Below are 16,575 nucleotides of genomic sequence, written 5' to 3' on the forward strand. Positions count from 1 at the left end.
TCACATGACTCGAGTCCACACCTCTGGCACCTACACACCAACTTTATCTTTCATCGTTGACATCTCCACCTCGGTGGCTGCACCCTCGGACGACCCAATAATTGCCGTGACCCACGTCTCACTTGACGGAGGCGTTCAATTGCAGAGAGTTCGATCATGCCTCGTTATATCATAAAGCTGTGATTTGATTTCACATTGCGTTGTCACGTGCAGTATATGCAGGCCGTTGCGATGAGGCCCTAATCAATTCCCTTGGCTCATGACTCATGTTGGCACAAGCGATGTTGTCACATTGCAGTACTTGCAAATGCAATGTGCTTCAACGTTAGATTGCAATAAAAGATACGCAAACATGCAAATGCGTTGACGTCGAAACCGACTTGTCAGTTACACAAAGTTGTACTTCCTAAAGTTTCGCGTGAGAGGAAGAAGCTACGAAGTCGTCTGTCCCGGGACTCTTGTAATCTGTGTTAATATTAGAAACTTTGTCATTAAAAAAACCTAAAAAAACTACTGGGACATACTGAACTGATGTGTGGTCAATCACGTGTTTGTATATCATCATATTACACGCAACTATCTCAACCCGGTAATATTTTAGATAGGGGAATCCGTTGACTGTGATAAACCCCCAAGGGTTTTTATTTTGATTCCTGTAGATGTGTGTAGTTTGTGGTGGCGATGATGATGCATACAGCATACAAGGTCAATCGACTCAATCGATCTCTCCAAATATTTCACTTGAGGAAGATGAAGTGTCAATGCAAACGTGAAAGATGATGCATGGCGTGCAGCAAGTGGCCCATTGAACTCAAATATCTTAAGTGATACTTCACCTGTAGATGCAAATCCGTGTGAACCAAGGGGCATTGTACAGGTTGCTATTTGACACGCGTGATCGTGTCGACTAAACGAGGGCTCATAAACCTCTCCGTGCGGACGGGTTTAGTTTCGGTGTCGTGGTTTCTTGCCAAAAACACTGCGTCAGTGTAGTACTCTCGCGATAAGGGGTTGAGACCATCTGAAGCTGTCCTGGATATACACTGTACGTTATTATTATCATCATCATCACCATCATGGGATTTTTATGTAATGATGTGACATTCTAACAGCAGGATAATTGGTGTGAAGATTTTTCATTTGAAATAAAATTTGCGTTCAAATAATAAACCTATTAACAGCTGAGTCATATGGACCTGTAATGTAAAAGGGTTATTTCCCAGAACAACAGAATAGTGGAAGTGACAAGTGTTGAATGTTCATGGAAGTTGCTATTTTAGGTCATGTGTCATATTGAAACAGACAATTTAATTATTCAGCTTTGCACCAACTTGTTTCTCCTTCAGGAAATGAAATCAATTTGTAAGCCTGCTTTTCGGAAGCACTGATTTGAGGTGAAACACCTGCAAATCAAGAGCATTTATGGGAAAAAAGCTCTCGGATTATTAAATTAATTATTGATGATGAGTTAAATTACTCGACTAATCGGATAACGCTAACATAGATGGAACATGCCCGGAGCATCTTCCAAAGCAGTGGTTCTCAAATCTCTTTTGGCAACTGTTACCCTCCCTTGTTGAATGTTGTTTCAACCGAGTAACCCGCTCCTTGCCTGACCCAGCAATGGTTCTGAGAAATAAACGTACGGATTAATAAACGTCAATATTTTAACCAATCGTCCATTTTGCAAGGAATCCTAACTAGCGAGTAACTGCAAGCGAATAACAACAATTCGTCGCACGCGTGACGCAAATGTGTTCGCATACTCTTTGGTCCTTTCGGTAAAGTCACGTAGGTATAAAGTATAAAATAAATTAAATCACGACATTTCGGACGCAACACAAGCGTCCTTCATCAGGCGGGACAACCACAACAGGAGACAATTGCTGAAGTAGGCAAAATAGCTGCTGATAACAAGGGGTTATATAGATGAGGGAGGAGGGGAGGAGCCAAGGATAGAGAGGGTGGTGGGGGGAAGAAGAAGTCAGCGTGTAGCAAGCTCGACATGCACGGCGAATTCCCGAGTGATGGAAATGAGCAGGGCTGGGAGTAAGAAACTAGAGATGCGGGTATGAAGGCAAACTATAAAGCAGCTAAGGTTTTTACCATCCTTCCAATGATTGCTCAATGTTTATCCCCTCCCTAATCTATAACACATTCCTGCGGAGGGAGCTGGTAGGAACGTTGGGTTGCTCGGTCAATGGCCAGGGTCAACGGCGGCGTGGTGTATTCCGCAAATATGCCCGACTTTGAGGGCGGGCACAAGCCGGCGTGAGTAGGTTAAACGTTGAGTTTTATAAGGGCACCACGGGGTGACCAGCCCCTCCCCTCCCCACCCAGCCCTACCCCTCCCACCCCCCACCCAGCCCCTCCCCACCCTCCCCATCCAGCCCCTCCCCACCCTCCCCATCCAGCCCCTCCCACCCTCCCCTCCCCACCCAGCCCCTCCCTCCCCACCCAGCCCCTCCCTGCACGACGGACGGACACAATAATCCCCTGTGGGCTGGTGTTACCAGGAGGTTCCTACCAGTATAACCCCTTGTTATGAGCAGCTCTTTTGCCTACTTCAGCAATTGTTTCCTGCTGTGGTTGTCCCACGTGATGACGGACGCTTGTGTTGCGTCCGAAACGTCGTGATTTAATTTATTTTATACTTTATACCTAAGTGACTTTACCGAAAGAACCAAAGAGTATGGATCCTTACAGTCACGAAAACTTCAAATCGAGAAATGTGTTCGTGCTCGCTGGCAACTCGAGGAAGCCACATTGTTTACGATCGATACATTTCGAAAGATATTTGATGCCCTTCTATGTTACCGTATGGATTCAAATTGTATCTCGGTTATTTTATATTTACAGATTCTATACGTGCATATTCACCAGTGACTCTCGTGTGTGATATAATTTCACACATTTTATAAAGGGGCAGTCCATAAATGACGTCACGCGATTTTGGACTATTTTTGACCCCCCCCCAGCGTCACAAAAAGTCAGACCCCCCTCAAATATGACGTCACAAAGCTCTGCCCCCCCCCCCCCCTAAAAACAATAAAACCATGCTTCAAATGGCTTTCAACTATTGTCATTGTAGTGCGTACTTAATGTGGTGCTGCACTCTGATGTTGTAGTAGAAAACATTTATTAAAAAGTATATTTAATTAAGTAGAACGTGTTGTCTATATTTATTCAAAGTTGCGCATTTTGATGTGACGTCACATTTCTCAACCCGCTCCCCCATCGTCACACATCGTCACAAATGTCTGACCCCCCCCCCAGGTGCGTGACGTCATTTATGGACGGCCCCAAACCACCTCACGTAACCCCCTGGCGCATTGCCCCCGGCTGACAACCACTGCTCTAATGAGGGGCAGGTTGGCACAGTGCTCATATCAGCAGAGAAAGCGGGGATTCGCTGTACAATATTCTACAAATCCTATTCCCTCTCGTGTTTTATGTACATCGATGCGTTGTCTTGTGGTTGTTGTTGTTGGTTGTTTGACTTGCATCCCACTGGGATTTTTGCACACAGCGTTGGTGTACGGTGTTTTTTTCTGCAATATTTTGCTTCCTTTTCTTGGATTTTCTGTTTGCACTCAGTCACACATTCACTTTAAGATGTTTTTTTGTTTTTGTTTGTTGCGGTTGCACCCGATTCAAGAGCCGAATGGCTCACAGGGCTATACCTAATAAATGAACTTGAACGGAGCCAGCTAGCCACATCCATCTCGTGGGTCGAGTGATGTCTGTTGATTGTACGGTGAACTGCATCTTGCTAAGGACATTCTCTTATGATGTAGCATGCGTTTTGAATTATCTTAACGTATTTACTAGTTTTAAGAATGTGTTATTGTGCAGTTTTATTTTTAAGTGGCGTTATAATCTTGGCGTTATAATCTTCACAGTATATGAGCGCCGGACAATAAAATGGGCAGGTACTATACAAAGACATCTAACAACAATATTTCGGTTTTTTTCAGTGTCATTTACGCAACTGCATCACGCAACGGCCGGGCTATCTGCAAACACGGAGGCGCGCATATTCAGAGGCATTCAGCCAACTCAAGAGGCGTCTATACGTGTGGGAGGAAACCGGAGCACCTGGAGAATAAATAATATTAAAACAATTTAAAAACACGCTTTAATGAAATGTACCCTACGAGTAATGTCAGAACTCCACGACTCCAGTAAGTGGCCCCGAAGCTTGCCATAACGTAAGGGACCGTGGGGAATTAGCGAGGACAATTAGACCCATGCCGAAACAAAACATATACAAAAAAATTGTTATTTTTTTTATTATAGATTATAGCATTGTCATCATAAGTATACAACGTTTGCAGTCGATACCACATTGGGAAGTGGGTTAAAATTGAGTTACAAGATTTGAGGATAACACAGAGTTAATACCAAGTGTGTAAAAATAAGTACAGTAATATTTAAGAATACTTTTTTAATAACACGCTTTAATGAAATGTACCCTACTCGTAATGGCAAAACTCCACGACTCCAGGAAGTGGCCTCGAAGCTTGCCATAACGTAAGGGGACCGTGCTGATTTACAGCCAACGTGAATTGAGCGTGGACAATTAGACCCAAGCCGAAACATAACGTATAAAAATGAATGTTAAAAAATATTTTTTTTATGATAGAATATAGTATTATCATCAGTATGACATAATTATACCAAGTTTGCAGTCGATACCACATTGGGAAGTGGGTTAAAAGTGAGTTACAACATTTGAGGATACAACGACGACAACAGAGTTAATAATAAGTAGTATAAAAAAACTTTTCAAAAACACACTTTAATGAAATGTACCCTATTAGTAATGGTAGAACTCCACGACCCCAGGAAGTGGCCCCGAGGCTTGCCATAACGTAAGGGACCGTGCTGGTTTACAGCCAACGTGAGTTGAGCGTGGACAATTAGACCCATGCCGAAACAAACATATAAGAAAAGATTGTTAATTTTTAAAATATTTTTTTATGATAGAATATAGTATTGTCATCAGTATGACATAAGTATACCACATTGGGAAGTGGGTTAAAATTGAGTTACAAGATTTGAGGATACGACAACAACAACAGTGAGTTAATAGAAAGCGTGTAACAACCCCAAGCTTGAAGGGGGGCAGCCCCTTATCCCACACAGAAGGGAGAGATAGATGTTGGTCAGTTTTTTCCATACCGCCTTCTGGCAAGCCATGGTTACGGTATCTCGACGCCCGCGGGAGTTGCACAACATTTGCGTGATCCACACACATTTCCACCTGCGTCTCAAACAACCTATGGTTTATTTCATTTGTATTGACAAAGCTCTCATGTAATGGCCACCCACCAGCATAAGTAGGTGCAACCACAGTTAGCCAATCCTCACGTACTCTATATTGGTGTCTTTACACACACCTATGTAGTTTTCAACGATTATTTTGCGTTACTCTTTATTATTGTTTCCGAGTCTGTGGCTGGAGGATTTTTCATTCTATCAGGCTCTGGTGAAGCACATTACCAGTACTTTTAATGAACAAGGGGGATTCAACACAAAGGCTCATATAGGGAAGGAGTATTGGGGAAAACAGTAAAAGCCAGGAAACAATAGCTGGTTTATTTGAAGGGCAGAAGTGTTTGTTAGGACGGAGTGAACACAATTTTGACAATAACTTTTGGACTGTCCGTCCCTCCCAGCCAGCAAAGCTGTAAATCGTAGTGGCCTGTCTCTCTCCACCTGTTGTATCCCTCTATTTGCGAAAAGGATGCATTCTTTTAAAAAAAAGCGTAAAACGAAATTTTGTCAATTGGAATGGCTTCTCCCATACATTTTTATAATGATTAGGGATGTTTCATGAAATTTCGTAAACGGAACGTTCGTAAATCGAGGAATACCTGCGTTTCTCTCTTAATCTGCCCCCTCTTCTACCTCTTCCTCCCTCCCTCTACATTTCCTCTACTGCCTTAAACCATCGTGTAGCTCAGCTCTACTTATTTCTGATTGGCTCGAGGTGCAGGCCCTCAGGTCGGACGCGAGTGTAGCCGACCTACACCTTGTTCCACTCGTCGGGCTCTACCTCCTCAATGACCCGCCTAAAATCATCCTCCAGCTTCTTATCTTCGTCCGTGAGGACCTCAGCGGCCAAATCCTTCTTGAAGACGATGCCTCCAAACGCCTGGAGGAAGTAAGGCTCAGCGGCGAGCAGCTGCTGGGCCCAGCTGTCGGCGGCGATCTCGGGCGCCGTGCCCCCGTACTCTGCTGGCAGGATGTCGGGAGAGAGTTGCTTGTGCAGCGACAGGAAGTCCCTGCCGTGGAACATCATCTGCAGCAACAACAACAAGAAAGCGACCGCTTAGGTGCGGCTGGAAGGGTCAAGGAAGACAACTTCATTATTCACATTTTACCCAGGTGATGGTGGAGACGCACGTGACTGCAATGCAGCACCGTGGAGGCAGTGAGAGTTGGTGGATCGCACAAATGTTCTGAAATGCCCTTCGAGGTGCCATACCCTGGCTTTGCAGAAGGCATTACAGAAACAATGTGGACTCCAATCTGTTCTACCTGTAACAGATAGTGTTTCCCCCTTGCACGCGTGAGTTTTCTTCCGGCTCTACGATATCCTCCCACGTGTAAACACGCATGACTTGGCCAATAACACCTTAATAAATAGAGGACCACAGAGCTTGGATGGGAGTTTGGCACCAGCTCACTGCATGGCTGCCTTTCCTACTTATCTGTTGTTCCTTGGGCCTCTGAGTTGTTCTCTCTATACGAGAATGAGCGAAGATGGTGTGGCACATTAGAAGTTGAAATTATGATTATTAAGACGCTCTGGAAAGTAAGATACATCCCAAACTGGTGCCCGGTGTCAATAAAGTTATATAAATATGGCCACACAAGAAAAGTGCATTTTATAACCCAAATAATATTGTAGTCATCGCTGTTCAGAAAGACTGAGCCAGCGCTGCTGAGGTGCTGAGTTTAAATGAGATTTAGGTGCGCAGTAGAGTGAATTGATCTCAGCCCAGTCACCGATGACTCTACATATAAACTCGTAGTGTTACATTTTGTGTTTCACTGAGTTTGGATTATTTCAATTCTGAGAATTTGAAAACATACGAGGCTTGATTGACATGCTAATATGAATTCTGTACTCAGGAGGGCACAGAAAAGGCGTGCCCCTAGTTTGTATAGAGAGGTCTATTCAGGTGACTGCAGAAGTAGTTCTATGATGTCATCTTCCAAGACAATTATCGGACACAAGGTGATGTGTCAAAGACATTTTTTCGGCCGGTTACGTGATGCAAAAAGGCACAATTGAAATACAACCGAGTAAAGAGAACAGGGAAAAATAAATCAAAACATCATGATTAGTCTTTTACCATGAAATCAAAGTGACTATCTGCCCAAAAGAGCATTATGATGCTCATTTCAATTGCCATAAGCAACGGTCCCATGACGGGAGGCAGGCCCTCCAAAAAGTAGTGAAAATTTTATCCACCACTAAGAGATGATGGGCTGACTTTACCCCCAAAGTGGGATTTGAATTCACGTCTTTTTTGGCTGTGAATCAAGGCGTCTGGCACTCTGCCACTCTGTCAGATAATGTTAAAGTGCAGAGAATTTGTGCCAACTATAGCAGCCATCGAATGGTGTACTTAAATGTACAGTGCAGACAGCAGCAAACCACCGGTGTTTATTTCTATATAAAAAAATATTCCACTTAAAACTCTCACGTGCTGCAATCACAAAAAACCTACACCATTAGTGCAAGGTGTTTGTGCCGATTCAACATCCACATTTATCAGTGTCAACAAAGTGATTCCATTGTACGCACCAGCTTTTGCATCTTCTCATTGAAAAAGGGCTTCACCAAGGCGTACATGGCTTTGAAAATCGATGGCTCATTAATTGTGTCATGTCCTTTTATTTGAATTGGAAATGCATCCTGGGAAAAACACACATACACACACAAAGATCAAACAAAAACATGAACAGAAAAAAACCACAGTGTTTTTAGATTCATTGAAATTATGTGTAATAATGGCCACAACCCGATGTACAGACACAAGTGAATAAATGTTTTATTTAAATGTAACAGTAACTTACAGACCTTTGTCAATTTACCGCGGGATGATGGCCTTCCATGTGCAATGTTAGTCAAGGGGGCTATTTGATCATACTTCAACACACTGGTCAATGCTGGCTTGGTGAGTTGCTGACAAAGTCTCATTCAGATATCACGTGGCACTGATGCTAGCCGTGGCCGGAAATCGAACTCGGTTTAGAATTATTATTTGTTTCTTTCGGTTAAGTCACGTCTAAAGATAAAATAATAAATTAAATTAAATAATAGAATACGATGTTTCGATTGCAACACAACGTCGTATTCTATTATTTAATTTAATTTATTATTTTATCTATAGACGTGACTTAACCGACTTAACTGAAAGAAACAAATAATAATTCCTGCAGTCACGAAAGTTCTAAAATTAAGATCGGTTTAGAGTATTCATAACACAGTGCATTAACCACTGCACCACAGCTGTCCCCAAATATGTAAACATGCATAAGTGATTGCAAATTCATTTAAGTATATAGTAGATGAGTTTTGGATGAGAGGTTTCTGTACGTTGAAATTTGTAAGGACAATTTTTTTTTTACCTTTTTTAGATCGTTAACATTACGTACGCATGTAAACTGTCGCCGTGATAATGACAGTGCTGTCCACGAGACCACGTGACACGACTTTTGGCGTGTTAGGATTAGGGTTAGTCGTATCTCGGCGTGATTTTTTTCCCTAGTGTGCCTTCCACTGTAACGTACCTGTATCACGGTGGTTATTTTCTTCATGAGAGAAGGGGTGAAGTTGATGACGTGGGCAAGGCGCATGCCCTTGTGGTCTACTAGGATGGTGATCCCGTTCACCTGCGTCTCCTCGGACTGGATCAGCAGCTCCAGCGTCATGTACATCGCTCGGATATTATCGATGATGGGAGTCGTCGAAGGATTGCACTTTCCTGTTCAAATTGACATGCACGTGATTAACCTCGTGCCAGAGCTGTGTGTTATTATATTCTTAGGTTTTTTCGGTAAAGTCACGTGACTGTTCCACCTGAAGACGGAGGCTTGTGTTGCCTCCGAAACGTCGTGATTTTTATTTTATTTTTATTTTACTTTTATTAATTTTAATTTTTTACCTACGTGACTTTACCGAAAAAACCTAAGAATATAAATCCTTGCAGTCACGAAAGCTTCAAATCTAGAACTGTGTGTTATTATTATTGTTATTACAGTAGTGTTTATCAGGAGGGTTCTGATAAGTTTTAGGAGCAGAGAGCGATTGCTATGGATTTCCCATTTTAATCAATTGCAAATATGTATTCAAATTTGGACCATGATTCCGTCACACATAGCCTACTATTTTTAGAATAACATCACGAGATCTTTAACACCCACTGTGAAATACAGGTATGTGTTTTCACGGTTAATACACCGGTAGTAGTAAACTGGCGGCCGTGGGTTCGAACCACAAATCACTGCAACAAATGGCAACCGCCGCTACCATTCTATGTACTGTATGTTGAACTTCTTTCACACTGTACGTAGTCAACCATGCTAACCGGAGGCGCCATGCATATGCCTAACAGTTGGGCCATTCCACGGTTTTTGGCGTGCGTGTCGGACAAGTGAAATGAAAACTCAGTACTTGAAGAGGCTCCCAACACATGGAGCCAAATGTCAGACGTGGCACCAAACAACAAGCGGTACAGCCTGAGAGTGCAATGTAGAACTCGAGCAGCGTCCCCTCTCACCGGGACTCTGGATGACGACGCGTCTGCCCTTGGAGTCCCGCTGTGGCAACACGCGGATGAAGCCATTGTCCAGCAACTCTTTCACTGCGGACGGACGGAAGTTCTGGAAGACGTCTGGCCAGGTCTCGTGGCACCTCAAGCAAAAGGAGTCAACAGGGGAGTAAGACCGCAAGCTCGCGAATTTGCATGACGGACATTCGTGACGTGAAGATTATTCGCCGATTCAAAGCGTGGCACTGTAATGTGCGCAAGGGTGGAATGTTGGCGGAGAGAGGTTAGCACACGGTGCTATGAACAAAACGACCTGGGTTAAATAAGTTAAATGTTTCGCCACGGATAAAATGTAGTGGCGAGTGATATCTAAATCGGTCAGTGCTGCTCTCTCCCTGCTTCACCAACCTGCACTAACCAGCAAGGTGTGGTATGGTGAACCCATGGTAAAACAATCTCTACGGTGAGCCCTTTCACCAGCAACGAACTAACCAAGGGCTGTCCATTAAATGCTGTGTAACAAAACAATTGCTCCTGGGTAGTAAGTGTTATTTCCTAATTGCTTATGCCTCAAAAGTACAGAAAATGGCTATTATTATTCCCCACAAACTTTGCTTTTGTGACCAGGACACAAAAGCAAAGTTAATAATCCACTCCATTAATAACACTGCGTATCAAAAGATACGTATAAGTTTGTGGGGAATAATAGCCACATTCTATACTTTTTAGGCATAAACAATAAAAAAATAACACTTCGTACCCAGGAACAAAAATCGTGTTACATAGTGATATTACATACTGTGTTTGCTGTGGTATGGACTGTGCATGGTTTGTACTTTACCACAGGACTGAGTTTTGGCCAGCTGTGGGCAGTGCAGCGAATTCCATTGTTGGACTGAACTATGACCACGCATCAATCCCCGCTATCTTCACTCACCGCCACGGTGATGTATAGTCAAATATAACCTCGTGACCCGCACGGCGTGGCGGAGCCCCTAACTGGGGTATGCAACCCTCCCGGATTGGCAGAGAGTTGACCGGAATTGGCATCGATCTCCAAGTGACTATTGAAAGCAATCCGGGAGATTTTAATAAGAGGATATTATGAGAAATTAAATGAATAGGAATAAAAACGTCCCGGGAATAGCTTCAGTGAGAGTTGGCAACCTTTGCCATAGAGTTGATCAAAAGCGCTGCACAATTGTTCCTTGTGGTGTGAGGGTGCATTGCGAGTTCAGACAAAGTCCGTACAGTTTTACAACTTCATGACCGTATGATAATTGGTTTCTTATCCTTTTATCTGGCAACAAAACTGACACCTTTTTTACAAGGAGTCATGTTTGCAAAGACCAAAATACCTGCAGTCGTAATGCAAACAAAAAACATAACTCTGATAATGTATGCACTGTCCTTGAAGTTGATTGGCCCGCACCCGAGACAGCTTTCCTTATAGCCTAGTCACACATGGTGTTGGACCAGATGACGCCAAAAGGTGCACAACATCAGAGTATGAGAGCTCGGGGTAAGTATTTACACCTCTGATGGTGCATTGTCTTTGAGTTGTGCGCCTTTTGGCGTCATCTGGTCCAACCCATGTGAGACTAGGCTCTAAGGAAAGCTGTCTCGGGTGTGGACCAATCAACTTCAAGGACAGTGCATACATTATCAGTTATGTTCTTTGTTTGCATTACGACTGCAGGTATTGTGGTCTATGCAAACATGACTCGTTGTAAAAAAAAGGTGTCAGTTTTGTTGCCAGATAAAAGGGTAAAAAAACAATTATCATATTTTTCTACTGGCAAATGAGGTTCCAATGGTGTTCATGACCGCAGTTTACTATCCTCGGGAATCCTTCAGCTTACACTGAAGGGCAATGCAAACATGATCACTGTGCACGCCTGCACCCTCCAACCACCCAAGCAATGTCCACGCAAGGGCAACCTAAACCATCACTCCTTGCAAACTTTTGAAAATAAGTGGCGACCAAATGTGATTCAGCTTGTAGTGTTTAAAACGTTGTCTGCATTGCCCCGTTAGTTATTACAACGGATGTCAAGCTTGCCAACAATTTGACGTACAGCACTTTCACTCCTGTACACACGCGTTGTTGCAAGGTTTGTTTATGCAAGCGGTCTTTTTTTAAAGACAACTTCATACTTGCAAAACCAACTGTATTTAGCAACAACACATGGCAAATATGTACTCGGCGACGTTTCGGGCAATGACCCTTCTTAAAATAGAGGCTACCGATTTTAAACCGGACTAAAAACACATCCCGTAAACAAGTAAACCCGTAAAAACAAAGTTTTTCACTCTAAATCCTTTATATGCGTGGCGGCTAGAGTCCTCTCGTCCTCTGGCTTGAGATGGCTGCCACCTATGGGTCAGATGATTGTCTGCCAGTATTAAGCAATTGGTAATTAAATATTTAATTTGTTTTCCCTAAACAGTGTAAAATTTTGGAAATTATTTTTCACAAAAATTAATTGTCACACACAACGAGTCTGTGTGGAAAATATCAGCTCGATTGGATCACGGGAAGTGGGTTAAAAAACGAGCGAAAGATTTGCACGGTCCTAAACAAGCAAGCAAACTTAATATAAAGGATTTAAAAATATATTCGCCTGTGGAGGACGCGGGGATCGATCCCGCGACCTTTGGCATGGGAAGCGAGGGCGCTTCCAACTGCGCTACTCCGCCACGGCCTGTGGAGGGGTTACGCTCTGGGCTCCTACACTGTGACGTTCAGCCAAAGCCATGAATGAGTTGTATTTGAATAAATGTAAAATCATTTTTTTTGCCTAAAAAGTGTAACATTTTTGAATTTTTTTTTCACGAACATTAAATGTCTCGCACAACGAGTCTGTGTGCAAAATGTCAGCTCGATTGGATCACGGGAAGTGGGTTAAAAAACGACCGAAAGATTTGCACGGTCGTAAGCAAGCAAGCAAGCACGCAAGCACGAAAGCAAACTTAATATAAAGGATTTAAAAAAATGTTTTCCCAATTTTTTGCAAAGCGGGACGTGCTTAGGGGCTGTCCATAAATGACGTCACGCACCTAGGGGGGGGGGGTCAGACATTTGTGACGATGTGTGAGGGGGGGGGGGTTTGAGAAATGTGACGTCACCTCAAAATGCGCAACTTTAAATATAGACAACACGTTCTACTTAATTAAATAGACTTTTTATAAATGTTTTCTCCTACAACACCAGAGTGCAGCGCCACATTAAATACGCACTACAATGACAATAGTTTAAAGCGATTTTAAGCATGTTTTATATTTGTTTTGGGGGGGGGGGGCAGAGCTTTGTGACGTCATATTTGAGGGGGGGTCTGACTTTTTGTGACGCCGTGTGACGAGGGGGGGGGGGCAAAAATCGTCCAAAATCGCGTGACGTTATTCATGGACGGCCCCATTGATTGTGAGTGACCTCGGTGTCTCGAGCCACGCCCGGGCACGAGACAATTCGATTCCCGCTCACGGCCAACATCAGTGACGATTATCTGAACCGATCCCTGGGCTTCCCTTTGGTCTACTCAGCCTCAAATGAGTACCCGATGCGGTGTGCGTAAAACATCAGCACTGCGGAGACATAGGCGGCCGGCCGTTGGCCTTCATAAATCTTCGCTTACATGAACTTTCGCCCAACAGTCTGTTAAAACCTGCCCGGGTGCCTTTGTCTTTGTGTGTGTGGCTCTTGCCATTGTGACCACAATGGCACAGCAAGAAGCCGCACTGTGTGTGTATGTCGGAGTGTCAATGGCCGCGCTGTGTGTGTGTGTCGGAGTGTCAATGGCCGCACTGTGTGTGTGTGTATGTCGGAGTGTCAATGGCCGCTCTGTGTGTGTGTATGTCGGAGTGTCAATGGCCGCACTGTGTGTATGTCGGAGTGTCAATAGCCGCACTGTGTGTGTGTTGGAGTGTCAATGGCCGCACTGTGTGTGTGAGAGTGTCAATAGCCGCACTGTGTGTGTATGTCGGAGTGTCAATGGCCGCACTGTGTGTATGTCGCAGTGTCAATAGCCGCACTGTGTGTGTGTCGGAGTGTCAATGGCCGCACTGTGTGTATGTCGGAGTGTCAATGGCCGCGCTGTGTGTGTCGCAGTGTCAATGGCCGCTCTGTGTGTGTGCCGAGCGAAGCAGCAGCAGCAAAGCACGCTACTTGTAGTAGCTGTCCACGAGCTTGAATGTCTCCTCGTGGTCAAACTTCCTGGCTCGCAGGAACCGCAGCAGGAAGCCGTCGTCCGTGCGGGCCGGGATGTCGGGGCGGAGAGCGAGCGCCCCCCGCAGCTTGTGCAGCACCTGCGCCCTCGTCTCGGGGTTCTCTCCGAGCTCCACGCGAGCTCTCTCCACCAGCTCGGGCGACAGCGTGCACACGTAGCTCCCCCGTGCCATTGTTGTGTGTGTTGTGTGTGGAAGCGAAACAGAAGCGTTTGTGGTGTTGTGCGCTCTGAGACTGGGAAGTTGTTGCAATGTCAACGTGATGTAACACGCGCACCCCACCCCCCCACCGCCGTTATGTCTGCACCGTGGGTTGTTGAAAAACCGCAAGATGTTCTTTCAAATGATATATTTTTTTTTTAAACGCGCTATTAACATGAATGTACTGTAGAATAACTCCACGACTCCTTGCCCCGAATCTTGCCGTAACGTGAGTTGACTGTGGACAATTAGACCCAAGCCGAAACATAAAATGTAAAAATATAATGTTTAAAAAGATATATTTTTTTACGATAGAATATAGTATTTTCATCAGTATGATATAAGTATACCCGATACCACATTGGGAAGTGGGTTAAAATGTAGTTACAAGATTTGAGGATACAACAACAGACAGAGTGATGTCATTAACAAGGTAATTGCTTTAACTGGTTGTGATTGTTTCCATCCTACCTGCCGTTTACTAGTACACCCCCCCCGTGTCCCACCCCCCCCCCCCGTGTCCCACACACCCCCACCCCCCGTGTCCCACATACCCCCCCCGTGTCCCACATACCCCCCCCCGTGTCCCACACCCCCCCCGTGTCCCCACCCCCGTGTCCCATACCTCCCCCCCCGTGTCCCACACACCCCCCCCCGTGTCCCACCCCCCCCCCCCGTGTCCCCACCCCCGTGTTCCATACCTCCCCCCCCCCGTGTCCCACACATCCCCCCCCGTGTCCCCCACACCCCCCCGTGTTGCACACCCCTCTCGTGTCCCACACCCCCCCCCAGTGTCCCACCCCCCCCCCCGTGTCCCACACATCCCCCCCCGTGTCCCACACATCCCCCCCCGTGTCTCACACTCACCTTCCACTTCTAGCCCCTCCCACTTCCCTCCCCAGCCTCACGTCCTCTCTCCCCCAAGCGCTCACCCGCGTTCCGCCACTACACTTGTACGCTCAGGTTTCTTCGGTAAAGTCACGTAGGTAAAAAATAATAAAATAATAATGAATGAAAATAAATCAATTAAATCACGACGTTTCAGAGGCAACACAAGTCTCCGTCTTCAGGTGGGATCGTCACAGCTAAATTTACTGTATCAAGTGAGGAGAAATCCAAGAGACAAGATCTTAAATACAAGTTAAGGGGACGGGGGAGGGGCTTATCTAAATCAGAGGTCGCAATCGGGTACCCGATACCCGTACCCTACCCGATACCCGGCTACCCGTACCCGGCCGGGTACCCGTACCCTTACCCGGCCGGGTATCGGGTACGGGTACCCGTTTGCGACCCTGGTGTGGCCGGGTACGGGTAAGGAATCAAAACCCGTTTGCGACCTCTGATCTAAATGTGGTAGTCAGGGACTGGAACGGTGGGGGGGGGGGGGCAGAAGGGAGGGTACAATTGGAGAACCTCAACCGGGGTTACGGCCGATGTTGGCTTCCAAATCCAAAATAGCAGCACTGTTAAACGCTGGGGATGTCAACACTCGGTAAAATAGACTAGTACCTGTCAAATAAGATGGTACAAATATGCGTAGTTAAATCTTTTTCACATGGTTAATAACATCTTTCAATGATTGCTCAATGTAGTGTAATAGCACCGGCTGGTGGACAGCACCGGCTGGTGGACAGCAGCGGCAGCTGGGGTGGACAGACAGGACACGCGCCGGTGAGTGTGTGCACGGTGTGTTGGCAGAGAGGAGGACCTGGGGTCAAGGGTGACGGAGGACCCCATCTGGAGGCTCCTGGAACCTGCTGGCGGGTTCGAGAAGGGAGGTCAGGGCGGAGCCAGGCCACGCTGGGAGCATAAAAGGAGCTGATAGCGGGGGCTCAGGGCTGCCGGTTCTGGGAGTGGACTCGTCTCGTCGTCGCTGTCGTCTCGTCTCTGTCGTCGCTAAACGTTTCCGCTAGATATTGCGCTACGAAGGAGAGCAGTTGGCTATCTCAGTCAGCGCCGTCAGTGTTAGACGGCCGGTGTTGTGTACAGGCTGGGCTGAGCTACTGTGGAGAGAGTGTGGACGAGACCGTAAAGAAAGTGCCACCGAGAAAATCTGTCTACGAATTGTTGACGTTACACTTGTGTTGGCCCGCAGACCGCTCAGCCGATGCAATCATTTCCACAGACCACCCAGCCAGTCCCCCACACCACTGATGGCAAAACACATTCCACTTCTCTCAAAATACCAGTCATATACAATTATTTATATTACCGGAACATAAAAGCATTATTTTTTTAACGCAGCTATATGGGGTTTTTTACGGGGGGGAATTTAGATATTCGGGTTAGGGTAGTTTAATCAAGGTGTTTTACCTAACTTCATTTTAAAATTAAATTTGAGTGAAATATGAATGAATGT

At 45.4% G+C, this 16,575-nt stretch overlaps 1 protein-coding gene across 1 annotated transcript; it reads right to left on the reverse strand.

Moving 5' to 3' along the window:
• Positions 1–4,512: 4,512 nt before the first annotated feature.
• Positions 4,513–14,219, reverse strand: LOC144943071 (alpha-tocopherol transfer protein-like). The gene is made up of 5 exons (XM_078870236.1): positions 13,957–14,219; positions 9,801–9,934; positions 8,812–9,005; positions 7,823–7,933; positions 4,513–6,307 (listed from the first exon to the last, which is right to left on the reverse strand). Exons 1-5 carry the CDS (start codon positions 14,187–14,189, stop codon positions 6,032–6,034), a joined length of 948 nt encoding a protein of 315 aa, XP_078726362.1. The 5' UTR covers positions 14,190–14,219; the 3' UTR covers positions 4,513–6,031.
• Positions 14,220–16,575: the final 2,356 nt, after the last annotated feature.

Source organism: Lampetra fluviatilis, chromosome 29 (genome assembly GCF_964198595.1).
Source record: "Lampetra fluviatilis chromosome 29, kcLamFluv1.1, whole genome shotgun sequence".
Classification (NCBI taxonomy): Eukaryota; Metazoa; Chordata; class Hyperoartia; order Petromyzontiformes; family Petromyzontidae; genus Lampetra; species Lampetra fluviatilis.

Coding starts and splice junctions, on each gene's coding strand:
- LOC144943071 (XM_078870236.1), bottom strand. CDS start 14,189: ATGGCACGGGGGAGCTACGTGTGCACGCTGTCGCCCGAGCTGGTGGAG. Junction 9,935..13,956: donor CTCGTGGACAGCTACTACAA/GTAGCGTGCTTT, acceptor CTTTTGCTTGAG/GTGCCACGAGACCTGGCCAG. Junction 9,006..9,800: donor CGTCGTCATCCAGAGTCCCG/GTGAGAGGGGAC, acceptor CAATTTGAACAG/GAAAGTGCAATCCTTCGACG.